Below are 18,519 nucleotides of genomic sequence, written 5' to 3'. Positions count from 1 at the left end.
AAATTCCTCTAATGACCCCACTTGTACAGTAGAGGCTAAGTCACCCATAGCATCATTATATTGATTCACAGAGAATCTATCAACAAGATGGCTAGTATATTCAGACCAACTTACCTCAGAAATAGGCTTTGTTAGGTTCTTGATAAAATTTGCATGCCATTTCATAGCTTTGCCTTCAAGATTGATGGCCGCATATCTCACCTTGAAATTGGCTGGTGTCTCATCAACATCGAAAAAATGATCACATCTGCAAATCCAATCCTCCACCTCATTGCCATCAAATTTTGGGAATTCTATTTTTCCCAATCTGTACAACCTATCATTCCTTGTAGCGTAGTTAGTGACTAAACCTTCCCCCAATTGACCGTCTGTTGGTCCCGAGTCTCTTCCATGATTAGATTGATTGTTGGCTATTTTCTCTAAAAATTGATGAATTTCATTAAAATTTTTCTCAGCCTTCTCAACAAATGCATCGAATCTCAAAAGAGAAGTTGTATGATCCTTTAATGTCTTTTCCAACTCAGTTTGACTTCTTGTGTTAGTCATGGTTCTAGACAGACAATCAACAATGGAACTTGAATGAGGAAGAATCAATCAATCAATTGATTAATTCCAGCTGAAATGAACAGAATTGACCGAAACGATGATCAATTCAAGAATAGGAAGGATACGGATAGAATTGATCGAACAATTGATCAATTCCTTATGATTGTGAAACGATTTGAACAATGGATTACAGAACTGCCGAAGATCGGTGCTCTGATACCAATGATACGTGGTGAAGTTGAAGGATGGGAATAGGGAAGAAGAAGAGAGGAGAGAAGAAGAACACAGAGAATTAGCTCAATCAATTCATAACCCACTACAACTGATTACAACTGTATTTAACTACTAACAGAATTAACTAACTACTAACTATTATCCTTATTACAACTACACCCCTTTAACTATTGAATATTACAAAACACCCCCCTGAACTCATAAGTCTCATATCAAAAACTAAGATTTTTTCTTGTATAAAATTGTTTTTTAGCGTGCAAAACCGATAATGAGACAGTTAAATACTTAAATCTAAATATGTTACCAAACCCGTCCAACCAACCTACAATGAACCCGTTTTCATCTAAATCTGTTACTAAACCCGTGTATTTCACGTAGAAGTTAAGAGATCTGCAGCCATGACAAGCACAACCATATAGGTCTCAGATAGTACAGTTGGTGCTTGTTTCATGCTCCTATTTAGTGTTCCACCAACTTTAAAGGTCTTTACATATATTCATACTATTTTTAACACAGAGAGCTTAAAACTGGAAAATCCAAATGGTAGCTCAACTGCCCAAATTCCTATATTGGATCTTTACTAAAAATATAGGTATATATTCCATATGGCATACGCGATCAATTAGTAAAGTAACGTCTTATATAAACTCCATATTTCCATCAGAACGAGTCAGCCGTCGGCAGCACTGAAGACAGTAAGGAACGCCATGAAAACATTGATGACATCAAGATACAAAGAAACTGCAGCCCAGATGTAATCATCATATGTGTACCGTTTGATCAGATTATCAGTGTCATATACTAGGTACGCACAGAAGATTATCGCGGATAAACACCCATATATCATAACCGAAAGGCTACCCAGAGGATACAATATCTGCAAAACAATAAAATTAACAGAAAAGGTGGATCAAGAAATGAAAACTATGTTGGTGGGTTGACGAGTCGAACATGACACAAACCTGAAATGCGTGTGAACGCTACACGAGTTTTCGCAGGTTGATCACAATTATTACTCTAAAATTACAAATTTAGAACAAAGGTTTTCAGATGTCTAGAACACAACTATGTTTAAACTAGGGGTGTGAAGGATACTCCTTTTGAGCTACTCGACAGTCAAGATGACTCGCTAAAAGCTTATATTGAGCCGAGCTCAAGCCTAAAAGTAAGCATGTTTAATAAACGAACCCGAGTTTGAGCTTCACTTATCGAGTTTGAGCTTGCTTGCAAGCCTCTTACTTATAAATTTAATTTTATCTATAATATTAGCTATATATTTGTTTAATAATTATAATTGTATAAAGAATTAGATAAAAATAAATAAAACAATATATATTGTGTTGTGCATAAATATTATAATAATTACAAATACACATAAAAAATAATTATAAATATATAAATTAATTAATAAAATAAACGAGCCAAGCTCGAGCTCAGGCTCAACTCTCGTAAGTCAAACGAGCTGAGCTTGAGCTTAGGCAAGCTCAGGCTCGGCTCGTTTACACCCATATTTTAAACTATAAAACATGATACTAATTTATCTTCTTCTTTTTAATGTTGAAATCAACTGTTTAATAAGTTCAAATAGTGACAAAAAAAAATATTTTTTTATTTTTAAAAATAAGTGTACTAAAGGGCCGACCCACAAAGCCGCCATGTTTAAAGGTATGACCCGAAAATGAGCCAAAACTGTTTAGACTAAACTTAAACACAAGAACACAACAATTTGGTTCCTGCTGTATTAAAAATTCACACCCCTTGAAGTTAATATAAGTTGGATGACCCACTAACCTGAATAAGCCCAAAGGCGAGAAGCACCATAAGAGAAGCGAACAAGAATGGGCCCAAGAATTTGAAGTCAGAACCACTCTTGGCGGCCCAAAATGTGTACAATGTGAGACTCATAACCACCACTGTTGTCAAAATAGCCGATTCCAGGATCATCTTTCCTGCAATATCCTCCAACAATTCAACAATTTATTCTATCAATCATTTCCTAGAAGGTGGCAATTATCTCTCATGAACAAATGCTTATATTCTTCTACAATATTATTTTTTTCTCTAAAATCAGTTTTTTTATATTTAATTGATAAACAGATATAGCAATCTAATACATCGATATAGAAGGCAAATGGTCAATAAGCTGCGCCGCTAGCTGTAAACATGAATTGACTGAGAGTAGGATTACCGCTAGTGAGAGCGCATGCCAAACCGACAACAAAAGCCAGAGAGACGGTTTGGATCCCTAAAAGCACAAAGTTGACAGGATGACGCTGGCGATAGTGATACAGTGGCCATGAGACTGTACAACAACAAAAACACATTGATTCAACATAGATCTGATGAAGTCAAACAAAATTATAGCACAAAATCAAAGCGAATTGATGATGATTACACAACTCAAACGAGAATATATTTACCAAACAATTGTTACGCAGAAATTATACACATAAACCCTAGCGTTACAAGGTAATTAAACAAAAACACATTAATTCAACACAGATCTGACGAATTCAAACGAAATTAGAGCACAAAAGCCGTAGTGAATTGATCATCACTCCAGTTTACGGTTTAACTGAACCAGAATAACAAAAAATGCTGCGTATAAATCAAACGAGAATACATTTACAAAACAGTTACGCAGAAATTATTAGAACACATAAACCATAGCGATCGAATCCACGATAATTTACTTACAGAACAATCGTTACAGCAGAAATTATACCACAGAATCCCTAGCGAATCGACGAGAATACATTTACGAAATAATTATCAAGCAGAAATTAGAACACAAAAGGATCATCAACTAACAATTACACATAACGTTACACAGAAATCAAACGAAGTTGATTCTATAACTTACTGATGATCGGCGTGATGAAGAGAAGCAAAAAGCAGACCACTCCACCTCTGGTAGTTGTCAAGAAATTGACGATCGGATGATACAACGTAACAACAGTAGCAACAGCGATGGTGAGAAGCAACTGTACGGCAACAATGGAGTAAATCCGGCGAATAAACGACCACCGAAGCTCCGGCGACTCCGACATCGTCGGGTACAGTGCTCCGGTTGGTCCAGTCTCCAAGTCGGTCTTCGCAATCGGCGGTTCGTTCGTCATGTTGATGAAATGTGACGTAATTTTCCGGCGATTGGAGTGAAAAGTGTGAAATTAGGGTTTGTGATTGGAGAAATGAGAAGGTTCTGGAAATGTGAATGTATTCATAATGGTGGTGGTGATGGGGGTTTTCTGTTTTAGACAAAGCTTGAAATTTCGTTCTTTATGTAAAAGATATCTGAAAATAGCATGCAATTTTCATTTCAGTTTTCAGTCAAATCGTTTATAAATATTTTTTGTATTTTTAAATAGACTTTGCATACTTTTTTTTTTATTTTAAAGAGTAAATTACGTTTTTAGCCCATGTGGTTATATCACTTTTACTATATCAGTCCAAAACAAGAATTTTTAACATATCTGCCCCCATGGTCTCTATAACTAACCATTTTGGTCCCTAAGTCCAACCATTTTAGCCCCTATGGTCTCTATAACTAACAATTTTAACCTCCATGATCTCTAGACTTAGGGGCCAAAATGGTTAGTTATAGAAACCATAGGGGCATATATGTTAAAAATTCTTATTTTGAGCTAATATAATAAAAGTGATATAACCACAGGGGTCAAAAACGTAATTTACTCTATTTTAAATTTATATTTTACGTTTATGCTTGATATTCATAACTGAATGGTTTTAAGTTTTGAATCTATTACTAAATTATATAACAAATAAAAAAAATGATTCAAATTATATAAGTTTTGTTTCATGTTAAGACTTAAGAGAGACCGAACGTCATTGAGTAATTGATGTATCAAGTAATTGGTTTGATTTTTTTTTTATTTGATGATGATTTGATAAACAAATGTTGGGTTTTATGTTGTATCCCCAATTTGGTATTATGTGTTCTAAAGAATTTGTATCAGTTTGAGTTTAAGGGTATTGAATGAACAGGGTGTAAGAGCTCGGCTTGAAAGAGTATATATTATATCAGGGTCGTCTCCGAAAATCATAAAAAAAAAAAAAAAATATTGGCCCTGTTTGAGATAAAAAAATTTGGGTCTTATTCGCAAATCTTCATATAATATAAACTCATCAATTATTCAATCAATATATAAGGGAATACTAAAAACTTATAATACTACGATAATTGTTATGAAATAGATAAAACAAATTTGGGTTCCATTCGCTAATCTTCTCACTGCTGCCGTGCTGCGACTCAATCACTGAAAGTCTGAATCACTGCGAAATTCCCTGATCTGATCGAATGATTATCGACGTTTTGTTTCCAGTTTCCCTCGTCCCAATTCCCTGTACGATATACTATACTGTCTGCGACAGTGCGACGTTTTGTTCCCTTTTCCTGATCTAGCAGGCCCTTATTTTTGTTTAGACTAGTCAGTTGGGCTTGTTAATTGGGCCATTTTTTTAAAACTTTTAAATGGGCCCTTATTTAAAAACTTTGGATCTTTTAACAGGCCCTTATTTATACAAACATCCAGAATATATATATATATATATATATATATATATATATATATATAATATATATTTTAAAAATCTTTCGGGCCATATATTGATTTGGGCCTGATCGCAGGCACCTCCTGCACCCCCTGATAGACGACCCTGATTATATGTATTACTCCCTCCGTCCCATTTTAAATGTCAAAATTTCCACTTTTGGTTGTCCCAATTTAATTGTCATTTCCAAAAATGTAAATATAATTTCCAGTTTTGCCCTTACCATTACAAACTTCCATTTTTTGTTGTCCCAATTTAATTGTCATTTCTAAGGACATTATTGTCATTTTACAACTCAAAAAATAAAATACTCAAATATTTCTTAAATTGTGTGAATGTGGGTCCCATGACATCTAAAATGGGACGGAGGGAGTATTTTTTTACAAGTTTCAAAGGTGATTCTTTAACGAATAAGTTTTAACTTAGATTTAGAGTTAAATGCCTGGTTGGTTCTATGTTGTTTGAAGAAATTGCACACTTGGTCCTAAGGCTTCAAGCTATATCTATAGATCCCGCCATCCCGAAGTTATAACATTACTATACAAGTATGATAACGTAAAAACAAAAAATAAATAAATAAAAAATTAATTTAGACTTGTGTATTATTTTTGTGTTTTCTTATTTTTAAAGATAGAAGAGCATATAAAAAATATTATATGTATTATTTTTGTTTTTTTTTTCATAATTTTTATATATTAGTTAATCAATTAAACTTAAAACGGTAACACTATCTCCTCCAACATATTTTAAATTTTGAACACCTCTATGTAAGGTTAAGATGCTTGTTGCAAACTCATGTTTACACTTTATAGGATACTAAGTAATTGAAATTTTATGAAAATATTTGCATTATGAAAATGTATTTCTATGAAAATATTTGCATTATGAAATGTTTGCATATGGGATACTAGGTAATTGAAATTTCTATGAAAATATTTGCAAGGTATCTTAATGGCTAGTGTATATATTGATATGTATGATTAAACAATTTCTATGAAAATGTTTGCAACTTGCAAGGTATCTTAATGGCTAGTATATACATTGATATGCATGATTAAACAATTTCTATGAAAATGTTTGCACATCAATGTAACACATAGTTAACGATGATAATTATCTATTTATTGGTTGGATTGTCTATCCTAAAGACAAAATTAAGGTGTATTTTCTGATGGGAACATATAAACTTAGAAAGCTTTTTGACCAAAAAAAACCACTTTTGATGCTCGATTTAAATACTTAGCGTCCTTATTTAAGAAAATACAAGAACTAATAATGAGACTATTATAATTAGGTTCAAAATCATTAAGAAATGATGAACTGATGGTAATTTACTCGTGATAAAGTAAGCTATTGATGATGGTTGGTGCTGACAAGAGTTGTAAGCTAAGTGCTAATGTGAGATTGTTGTTGATGAGTATATGTCGCTAATGGGTGTTGTCGTTGACAACCGACTTACTACCGACATACAGTGGCGGACCTAGGATTTTTTTTCAATGGGGTCCACTTTTTTCGGTGTTCAAACTTTTGACAAACAAAAGTTTAAATTTTCGGGTCATCGTCGTTTGGGTCGGGTCGGACATAAGGCACATAACACTCAGCAATTGGGACAAAGGTCGGTTAGTGCATGTACCCTTTTGTCTTTTGGTTATCAACACCACCACATGATGCATGATTTACCGTCGTCGCTTTTAACATTATTTTCACGAAATTAGTAAAATAACGTTAAAATTAGTGCACGTATCTTTTTGTCTTTTAACTAACATATTCACAAACAATGTGAAAATCAATAATATGATCATGAGATTCATACGATGATGATACGAATAAGAGTAATGTGATTCTAAGTAAAAAGTCAAAGTTGATTGGAAAATATTTGCTGTCAAAATTTACAAAGATAAAGCCAGTGACAAATTAAAATTACCTTATGTGTGGATGATAAAACTTGTTCCAAGTAAATGATTTAAAATGAGATTAGATGTTAACCTGACTATATCTCACCTTTAACATAATCAATCTAACTATATCTTATTTATGCGGTTAAACTTAAAAAACAATGTTCATTCATATACTATATATGTTGTATGCAAGCAACACTGGTAATGGTTAAAACAATTTATTGTATTCGTTAATTTTTTTCTTTTTTTATAGCAGCACAGGTTCTAGTTTATTTATTTCGCAATACCAAATATGACTCCATCCTTCAACACAATTAACTTAATTCTCATACGGTAACCACTACATTAAAGCCCTAGAAACACCATCTTTATCACTATCATCTTTAATTATTTGATTAAAACTATCCAGCATCGGATAATCTTTATAGTAACCTAATACAAACCTTTATAACATCGAATACAGATTTCAATATCACAGAAATACATCAATTACCTTGTGCCCTAATTGAAGGTATATACAAAGCTTCATAGCAAAAATAGCAAACCTTAAAAGACTAGATATATACCAAAATTGAACTTACCAGTGGAGGCGGATAGCCGGAGGAGACGGCCGGAGGCGGAGGAAGGAGGGAGGCCGGCGCCGGAGGAGAAGGAGGCCGGAAGCGGAGAAGGTGAGGGTTTCTTGATTATGGTGCGAAGGAGAGAAAACATCGCAGTGCGTTCTTTTGAAAGGGTATTAAAATACCCAGAATTTAAAAAAAAAAAAACAAAAAACGGAGCAAATAGGTTTCGAACCCAGGATGTTTTGTGTGGAAACAAGGGGTTTTACCATTGCACCAAACTCACTCTCATTATTATGGGGTCCAACTAAATTATTTTATGGGGTCCATAGAAAATTTTATATACCGCTTCTACTACTTTTTAAAAAAAGATTGGGGTCCGGGAACCCCGTTCTGCTTAACGTAGATCCGCCCCTGCCGACATAGTAATTTGCTACTAATGACAAGTTACCTCTAAAGAACACTTGTCATTGATGAAGATGATCTAGTGCTTATGAAGATTACCAATTAAGATGTTGCCACTAAATTAAAAAAAAAAAAGAAACTAAAGAATCCAAGGAGCTAATACAAGTTGTTACTAAGTAGTATTAAGGGCCCCTACGTTGCGGCGGGGGCATAGACCGTGTCAAGTAGCACTAATGCTACACAATACCATCAATCAACAACACTGGAAAAGCTTGTAAAAAATAAATAAAAAGGAAAAAAACACCGAAGAAAAAACACACGTAAAATCGTTGAACCACGTATGCCCGTTGCGACATGTTAATGCGAAAAAGTTAGACTGAAATGTAAAAATAGAAAAGACTAACTAAGTCGATCTAAGACCACGCATGTTGCGACGAACCTGTCTAACATTGAAAAATAGACGCGTTGTGTCCTATCAAACAGGAAAAAATAGTCGAAAAACTTTGAAACCCACACGTACGTTACGGCGTGTTTACTTGCAAAATTAGAACGAAATGTAAAACGAAAAATTTGCAAAAGATGAACAATACGTAGATCAAACTTGAAAATAAAAATGTATTGGGGTTAAATTGCAAAAGATGAAAAGTTTTGGTTTTAAAGTAAAAAACAAAAGGGTTAAAATGCAAAGAATAAAACTGTGGAACCGTCTAATTATAATGAAGCTGCTAAGGATCCTAGGTGGGTAGAAGCTATAAATAAGGAGATGGAAGCGTTAGAAATAACACTTGGACTCTTGTTGATCTACCACCTGGTAGAAAACCTATAGGCTGTAAGTGGGTGTATAAAGTTAAGTACAAGTCTAGTGGGGAGGTTGAAAGATTCAAGGCTAGACTTGTAGCAAAAAGGTTCAACCAAAGGGAAGGTTTGGACTTTGGTGAGACATTTTCACCTGTCGTGAAAATGGTGACAGTTAGATGTATTGTTGCACTTGCTGTTCAAAATGAATGGTCTTTATTCCAACTTGACATTAATAATGCTTTTTTATATGGCACTATTAATGAAGATGTTTACATGAGTCTACCACAAGGGTATTATTCACAAGATGAGTCTAAAGTCTGCAAGTTAGTTAGGTCTTTATATGGCCTAAAACAGGCCCCTAGAAAATGGAATGAAAAACTAACTGGTGTGTTGGTTGATTATGGATTTATGCAGAGTAGATGTGATCATTCTATGTATGTGTTGTCTAGAAATAATGTGTTTGTGATTTTATTAGTTTATGTTGATGATATTGTGGTCACTGAAAACAGGGTTGAAGAAATTGATAGAGTTAAAATGCTTTTAAATACCAATTTTCAAATTAAAGACTTAGCAAAATTGAAATATTTTTTAGTTATTGAAGTTTTATATGATAATTGATAAGTCTGGAATTTGTATGAATCAAAGGAAGTATTGTTTGGAGTTGTTAAGTGAGTTTGGGTACTTAGGTTGTAAACCAGTTTATACTCCGATTGAACAAAGTTATCTTGTAACTGCTAAGATAATTAAGGATCAAAAGCCTTTAAAAAACATTACAGGTTTTCAGAAATTGATTGGTAAACTAACTTATATGTCTCTGAGCAGACCTGACACCAGTTATGATGTGCAGTTTTTGAGTCAGTTTACGCACAGCCCAACTGAAATACATTTACAAATTGCCTTAACATTGTTAAGGTATCTTAAGTCTTGTCCTGAAGTGGGTTGTTGTTTAAGAAAAGTGATAAGTATGGTTTAGTTGGGTTTGTGTACTCAGACTAGGAAAAATGTCTGTCCACAAGAAAGTCAGTGACTGGTTATTGTATTTACCTTGGTGATTCCCTTATTTCTTGGAAGAGCAAGAAACAAAGTACCGTTTCTAGATCTACTGCTGAGGCTGAGTATCGTGCTATGTGCTCAGCAACCTGTGAGCAATGTTGTAGAAGGCGCCAGGCGCTAGTCGGGCGGTGGGGTACCGCCTAGGGATTAATCGGGATTAATAGGGATTAATCGGATTGAGTTTTCTATGTATAAAATTATATATAAAAACATTAGTTTTATACTTTCTATCTACAAAATTGAAAGTTTAGGGACCAAGTGTAAACTAGTGAAAATAGAGAGGGGCTAAATGTTAAAACTCCTAAACATTATTAAACCTAATCCCACCATCTTTCTTCATACGCCGTCTCCCCTGTCCATTGTTCATCAGACCTCCGATGAATGTTGCAGTCCGGTCAGAGAAGACGACTCAAGGTCCCGTCATTCCGACGTTGGCGATGGACGGCGGTCGAATTTATAAGTGTCGGACATTGATTTAGGTAAGTTTCTTTAGAATCTTGACTGCTGAATAAATTAGGGTTATAACTTATAGCGTGTAACCCTTTAAAACCATCGATCGGATTTTAAAATCAGCTTAAATGAGAAAAAATTCCAGGTCCGATTAGTCCGATTTCACCCGATTAACTCCGACTAGGTCCGCCTTGGTCCGATTTTGACCGAATTTGACCAGGACCGATTTTTTTGGCCGATTTGTCATTTTTAGGCGACAAGTAACCTATTAGCGCCTAGGCGCCGATTGTCACACCCCAACCGATGGCGGAATCATCGGGGCATGGCACTGAGCGAAACAGATTGTCCAGAAGTTTCCATAACAATTATCATCACTATTTAGTTTAAATTAACACGTCCCATACCGTGTCCCAAATAACAAACAAATTATTACAGATAACAACTAGTCAAATATTCTGTTCCGACAACTCAGATTTAAATAAGATAAATAAATATTGTTTAAATGCTCCTAGAGACCCAGCCTGACAAGATCTACAGACAACTATGCTCTAGTTGCTCTTTCCTGACAGACAACTATTTGTTGGGGGCCTCTAGAGCTTTATTCTAGCCTCGCTTTCCTAGCAAGCAAACATCTTAAACACCTGTCACATACGTTAAAATAAGGTCAATACATATAATGTAAAGGTGAGCATACAAGTTTGATAATAGCATATAGAGTTCGAAATAGTTTACGCATAACCAGCACGTACACAGAGGAAAACGAAGCATGTTAATTATCGACATAGACCTATCGATACCAATGACTGCGGGTTGACCGTCCGAGACGGTTCGCAATACATGATTACCACTGTAATCCATGCAAGTAATTGTCCTTAACAACCCCCGTGTGAACGGGTGCTGAGTCCAAACTATAGTACTACGTCGTTAAGGCAGGTAAACAGCATTCCACGTGTAAACACAATCAACAAGCATTCATTTAGTCACGTAATACATGTGATTCGGTTAGCGTTCGAATAATTGAGTAGTGTGTTCGATAGTGATTTTGATAAGTAACGTATGTAACACCCAAAAGTGCTAAAAGCAAAAAGGGATCGAGTATATTCACAGCGATTGATTGATGGATTGAAGGGAGCGCTTGGGAGTAGGGTTAGCCTGAACAGTTTGATAGCATAACGATGAATAACACGTAGAATGGAAACAAGTGTAAGTGGGTTGGACAGCCTGGTCGATCGAACAGTTGGTTCGATCGAGTGGGTTGCTCGTTCGGCTGGAAGATCCGTTCGGACAGCCTGTTCGATCGGATCCATAAAAACCGCGGGTGCGTTGGTTAGACCAAAGGGCATAACAACGAATTCGTAGTGGCCGTATCGAGTGCGAAAGGCTGTTTTAGGTATATTTTCCTCTTGTATGCGCAACTGATGATAGCTTGAACGTAGATTGATCTTCGAGAAACACTTGGCACCTTGCAGCTGATCAAATAAGTCATCGATTCGAGGCAAAGGGTAACGGTTCTTGATGGTCAGCTTATTCAATTCCCGATAGTCGATGCACATCCTGAACGACCCATCCTTCTTTTTGACGAAAAGGACTGGCGCGCCCCAAGGAGAGGTGCTCGGGCGAATAAAGCCTTTTTCAAGTAACTCCTGGAGTTGGTTTGAGAGTTCCCTCATTTCGGATGGCGCGAGTCGATAAGGGGCTTTAGCAACAGGGTTAGCTCCAGGAATAAGGTCGATACGAAAGTCGATATCACGACTTGGCGGTAGTCCAGGAAGATCATCAGGGAACACCTGAGGAAATTCACGAACCACTGGGACGTCTTTGACTTCAACCTTCTTTTTCTTTTCCTTCTCCGTTACTACAATGTTGGCCAAGAAAGCACTGTATTCCTTGCGGAGATACTTGCTAGCTTGGATGCATGACATGAGTTTAAGACCCTTCGAAGCTGTTTCACCGTACACACATAATAGATCACCGTTCGCGAGCGAGAATCAAATCATCTTTTCAAAACACACAACTTCAGCATGGTTTTCGCGAAGAAAGTCCATGCCTACTATGACGTCAAAACTTCTGAGTTGCATGGGAATAAGGTCGATTGGAAAGATGTGATTGTTGAGCTCTAGGGTACTATCATGAAGAACAGAGTTAACAGCGACGGTTCTTCCAGTAGCAACTTCGACTTCGAATGACGAGGGGAGATAAGAGCGCTTACGACTAAGGAGCTTCTCGAATTCAAACGACGCAAAGCAGTTATCGGCTCCAGTATCAAACAAACATGATGCATAAATACCATTCACAAGGAACGTACCATTAACCACGTTGTTGTCAGCCTGGGCTTGACGGGCATTGATGTTAAAGGTTTTGGCACGGGCTGCTTGTTGTTGCTGCTGAGGCTGTTGCTACTGCTGCTGCTGGGATTCTTGTTTCACAACCCTGTTCGGGCACATGTTTGCAAAGTGGTTAGGGTCACCACATGCAAAGCAGACTCGAGCATTGACCGCGGGTGCTTGAGCTGTTGGTTGGCCTTGAGGGGCTGGAAGTAGAGCTTGATGAGCGGCGGCTTGAACTGAGGCTTGACGGGGACCATAGCGACAATTCGCAGTGAAATGTCCGTAAAGGTTGCAGTGGGCGCAGAAACGACAGGCGATTCCCACCGGATGATGGTATGAGCATGTCGGGCAGAGCGGGTGGGGACCTGTGTAAGCGCGCTTAGCTGGCGGCGCATTGATCACTGGAGCTTGCCGGTGGTGAGACTGCTGCTGAGCCGGTATGGCTTGCAGAGGGGCAGCAGTCGTTGTCACGGCACAGTTCTTGTTGCTGGAGCTGTTGTTGTTATGCTTCTTCTTTCTTCTTGACGACTTGGAGGGTTGAGCAGTGGTGGTGTCGACGGTTGACGTGGCGGTGGCTTGGTGCAGAGACTTGGTATGCTTATCCCAAACTCCAGACTTTACCCGCTTGTCATTGATCTCAGCGGCAAGCAAGTAGGTCTCTTCAATCGATGATGGCTTGGCGGCATGAACGAAATCGGCAACACAATCGGGTAGAGCTCGAATATACTTCTTGATGGCCATGTCTGACGTCTTGACTTGATCGGGACAGATGATGCTGAGCTGTTTAAAGCGTGCAGTTAAAGCAGCGTTGTCTCCATCCTTCTGCTTGATGTTCCAAAACTCGTCCTCCAGCTTTTGGCGTTCATGGGGAGGGCAAAATTCGTCCATCATAATTGCCTTTAACTCCTCCCAAGTCATCTCATAAGCTGCATCATTTCCGCGCTTGTTTCGTTCGGCCGTCCACCAGTCTAGAGCTCGGGCCTGGAAGACGCCTGTAGCATTGAGGGTGCGGAGATTCTCAGGACAGCCGCTTTGGCGCAGAGTGACTTCAACTGAATCGAACCATTGAAACATGGCGGTAGGGCCATCTTCTCCGGTGAATTCTTTGGGTCCGCATGCTTTAAACTGTTTGAAGCTGAAACCAGTCTTGTTGGCATCCTTAGGAGCATCGATTCGCGACTCTTCAGACGACTTGCTGGCGTTTTCAAAGACATCGCTCACAGCTTTTGCCACACTCTTGGCAATGATAGTAGCGAGACGCCTGTCTCTCTTCTCTTGGCGAGTGAGTGGGGTTCGGTGTCCAGATGACAACATGGTCTGCAACAGACATCGTCGTATGTCTCAGACACAACAAATCGAATCTCACCTCACACGTCTACTACTTACTAAAGCTTAGGAATACGTCGAAACACGCATCACATAAACATGTAGGCACATAACCACAGATTCACGTAATCACAGAAGCACATAAGCACGTAAAGCACAGAGACACGTAAGCACAGAAGCACATACACATTTAAACACAGAAGCAGTCAGAATACAGAAACCTATCATTCCAAGTTCGCATGTCGTTCGTATAGCATAACGTGTAGTATCGCATAATCGTATAGCATGTCGAGTATAGTATAGTATAGCGTATATCCTAACATAGTATCGTCTAGGATTGCAGCGACTTGTTACCGTTTTGAGATAGAAGAGCAATACGAGTCGTGTGTGTCGATCGATGTGATAGCAAAAATCGAACGAATCATCAAAATAAAACACATAAACAGGTAATCACACATAAAACACATAAAATCAACGAATCATCAGAGTCTGCGGTTGCGGGCTCGGAATCGAAACACATAAAATCGAGAAATAGATTGTCTGCGGCTACTAGACATTGACTACCCAAAGCGATTCGACTATTCACGATAGACTTGTCGTCACTTTCCAACTTTCGGGATCGCGTTTCTGCCTCGATTCTTGGGCATTCAACACGTATTCCCTAAGTCATACTCGTGAGTTCAGGTTGTTGGAGTCCGTCGAGGCTTTGGTGAGATGAGTAAAAGTTGGAATAAGTTGCCAAGGTTCGGGTTTCACCCCTGGCTTAGCAATTTCTTCCTTGTTTTAGTAAAATTTGAGGGGATTATTCATCAAAATATGGATTTCACTCCTGATTTGGTATAGTTCTCCCCGTTTGTTATCGAAAATAATGAGAAATTCATCGGTCAAACAATTTAGTCGAGAGTTTGCGGCTTTCACACCTAATCCCGACCAAATCGCTTGACTCTATTTGGAAATTCGGGTGCAGTGATAGCGAGGAATATCAGAATAGGGCACATAAGCTTGGTCTGTTGGTTCCTAACTATAGTCTAGGTCTCTAAGACAGCGACCCGAACTAGGTCGTGTCCTGCCTAATTCCCTATAGTTATGGCTCTGATACCAATCTGTCACACCCCAACCGATGGCGGAATCATCGGGGCATAGCACTGAGCGAAACAGATTGTCCAGAAGTTTCCATAACAATTATCATCACTATTTAGTTTAAATTAACACGTCCTATACCGTGTCCCAAATAACAAACAAATTATTACAGATAACAACTAGTCAAGTATTCTGTTCCGACAACTCAGATTTAAATAAGATAAATAAATATTGTTTAAATGCTCCTAGAGACCCAGCCTGACAAGATCTACAGACAACTATGCTCTAGTTGCTCTTTCCTGACAGACAACTATTTGTTGGGGGCCTCTAGAGCTTTATTCTAGCCTCGCTTTCCTAGCAAGCAAACATCTTAAACACCTGTCACATACGTTAAAATAAGGTCAATACATATAATGTAAAGGTGAGCATACAAGTTTGATAATAGCATATAGAGTTCGAAATAGTTTACGCATAACCAGCACGTACATAGAGGAAAACGAAGCATGTTAATTATCGACATGGACCTATCGATACCAATGACTGCGGGTTGACCGTCCGAGACGGTTCGCAATACATGATTACCACTGTAATCCATGCAAGTAATTGTCCTTAACAACCCCCGTGTGAACGGGTGCTGAGTCCAAACTATAGTACTACGTCGTTAAGGCAGGTAAACAGCATTCCACGTGTAAACACAATCAACAAGCATTCATTTAGTCACGTAATACATGTGATTCGGTTAGCGTTCGAATAATTGAGTAGTGTGTTCGATAGTGATTTTGATAAGTAACGTATGTAACACCCAAAAGTGCTAAAAGCAAAAAGGGATCGAGTATACTCACAGCGATTGATTGATGGATTGAAGGGAGCGCTTGGGAGTAGGGTTAACCTGAACAGTTTGATAGCATAACGATGAATAACACGTAGAATGGAAACAAGTGTAAGTGGGTTGGACAGCCTGGTCGATCGAACAGTTGGTTCGATCGAGTGGGTTGCTCGTTCGGCTGGAAGATCCGTTCGGACAGCCTGTTCGATCGGCTGGTAGGCTCGATCGGTTGGACTGTTCGAGTGGATTGTTTCTTCCTTTGTGAAGGATGTGTTTGTGTATGATGGCTTGTCCTTTTGAAGTTTTCGTTGTAGTATTTGAGAACACTGAAGTGTTCTTACCTTTCAGGTCGATCGATCGAACGATTAGTTCGATCGGTCGGCATAACCGATCGGTTAGGAACTTCAGTAGTAGTCCTCATCAGGATGTCACTCGATCGAACAGCCTACTCGATCGAATAGCATGCTCGATCGGGTGACATTCCTATACGACAAACGAATTGAAAATCGACTAAGTGTTGAAGCATAGTATCTAATGATCCGAGGAGTAATGTTGACGAATAGTACCTCGTTCAATACCATACTTCATGAAATTGTCAAAGTTGTGGGGCCATATGCTAGTCGATCGGCTGGCCCGGTCGATCGGCTGGAATGTCCGATCGGTTGGGCTGCTCGTTCGAACAGCCTAACCGTTCGGCCAGCATCCTGACCTGGTCGGCCTGTCCGTCTAACATTTGACTGTTCTGATTATTTGACGTTATATTAAGGTAGTTTGACAACGAGCTTAACCAGGGAACCTTCGTTCTTACTTGTTTCTCCTGCTCGGACAGGAGTCACCCAAATCCGGTCAGTGAACGGTTCGGAATGGTGATTTGACGTTTAACCCGGTGTCGGTGAACCTCGTGGATAGAATCCAAATCTTGAACCGCACAACCATTAGAGTGTTTGGTGAGTTGGCTCAAGCTCCGTTTCTACCGGTTTGAAGGCATTGAGTGTAAAAGAGTTGAAAGAAAGTTGGAATTCCTTCTTTCAATCCTTCACCTCGTGTAAATGTTTAGATCTTCAGTAGATCTTAGCTTGTTTATGTGGAAATCGGTTAGATCCAAGCTATTCATGGTGGATTGAAGTCAGAACATGGTGTTCTTCAAGAACACCATGATGACATCACCCAAGAATGCCTAAATCTTGGTGATTTCACGGTTAGAAATCAAAAATTGAAAGAAAGAAAGGTGCGGGAGCATGTTTTGATCAAGAAAGTACAAGATTTAGGATGGAAACTTACCGGAATCGGAAGAAATCTGAGAAAAGAAGGGGGAGCACGAGCTGGTCGGTCAGAGCTTTCCAAAAGTGGTAAAGAGTGACAATGACAGCCCTATTTATAGGCTCCAAAAGAGGAAAGGACTGGTCGATCGGCTGGCATCCCGATCGGACAGCCGGCTCGATCGAACAGTCTGTTCGATCGGCTGGGCTGTTCGATCGGCTGACAGCCTGATCGATTAGCAGCCTGGTTCGAGTGTTCGGTGCGACGATTTTCAATATTTTGATTTCGATTGAAGACGATACGAGTACGATAGAGTTTCCTATTCAAATTACTTTCAGTCCCGACTACTATATCCAACATACAATCATCTATACTTCGCCCTATCCCACTTAGACCTTATTGGCCATTAATAATCCCACCTCAGAATATTCCCCCCACCAGCCCCACCTTTCACATATTTTTCCTACAATGGTCCCCCGTTAAAAAAACTTAACGGAGTTAAGCTTTTTTCCAAATTACAAACAGAATTTTTAGGGCTTTTCATAAGAACGGCAATACGAGTCCATTGATGTAAAACTTGCCTCGAAACGATGCTCCAAACAAAGAAAATGGCGCTTCAATTCGGGTGTTTAAATTTCCAGTTAACCAAAATCAAGTCACTTGAAGCACCATTTCGAAGTATGTTTTACATCAATGGACTCGTATCATCGTTCCGATCAAAAGCCCTAAAAAATCTGTTTGTGATTTGGAAAAAAGCTTAACTCCGTTAAGTTTTTTTAACGGGGGACCATTGTAGGAAAAATATGTGAAAGGTGGGACTGGTGGGGGGAATATTCTGAGGTGGGATTATTGATGGCCAATAAGGTCTAGGTGGGATTATTACAGGCCAATTCCCCAAATATAAAAAAGTGTGGCTAAAAACAAAATATAAAAAGTTTATTATAGTTAATGATGTGTTTTAATATATAGTATAATTTCTATATTATTGACAAATAAAGCTTAATTTTTTCGGAAAAAAAAGAAAGATGTTATGCACTGTTTTCCAAAGTACTAAATAAAAAAAAAAAAAATAGTTATCACTCGAGTAAAAGAATCATCACTAGTGCTTCAGTGGTGGCTATTTAAGTTCCACCTATAGTGGATCTGATGAGTTTTTCCCTCTAGATTACGGGTTTAAGTTTGGA

General features: G+C 38.3%; 1 protein-coding gene across 1 annotated transcript; it reads right to left on the bottom strand.

Annotated features, from left to right (window-relative positions):
- Positions 1–1,157: 1,157 nt before the first annotated feature.
- On the bottom strand, positions 1,158–4,061 carry LOC110884068 (protein LIFEGUARD 4). The gene is made up of 4 exons (XM_022131732.2): positions 3,644–4,061; positions 2,969–3,082; positions 2,572–2,729; positions 1,158–1,657 (listed from the first exon to the last, which is right to left on the bottom strand). The coding sequence occupies exons 1-4, from the start codon at positions 3,897–3,899 to the stop codon at positions 1,451–1,453; spliced, it is 735 nt and encodes a 244-aa protein (XP_021987424.1). The 5' UTR covers positions 3,900–4,061; the 3' UTR covers positions 1,158–1,450.
- Positions 4,062–18,519: the final 14,458 nt, after the last annotated feature.

Source organism: Helianthus annuus, chromosome 10, assembly GCF_002127325.2.
Source record: "Helianthus annuus cultivar XRQ/B chromosome 10, HanXRQr2.0-SUNRISE, whole genome shotgun sequence".
In the NCBI taxonomy this organism is placed as follows: Eukaryota; Viridiplantae; Streptophyta; class Magnoliopsida; order Asterales; family Asteraceae; genus Helianthus; species Helianthus annuus.
This window is presented reverse-complemented; position numbering and strand designations above follow the sequence as displayed.

Bases quoted from the DNA above. Each gene is read 5' to 3' on its own strand.
- LOC110884068 (XM_022131732.2), bottom strand. From the start codon at position 3,899: ATGACGAACGAACCGCCGATTGCGAAGACCGACTTGGAGACTGGACCA. The intron at 3,083-3,643 runs GTAAGTTATAGA...GTTGTTGTACAG, and splicing joins CTTCATCACGCCGATCATCA to TCTCATGGCCACTGTATCAC. The intron at 2,730-2,968 runs GTAATCCTACTC...AGGATATTGCAG, and splicing joins GGCATGCGCTCTCACTAGCG to GAAAGATGATCCTGGAATCG.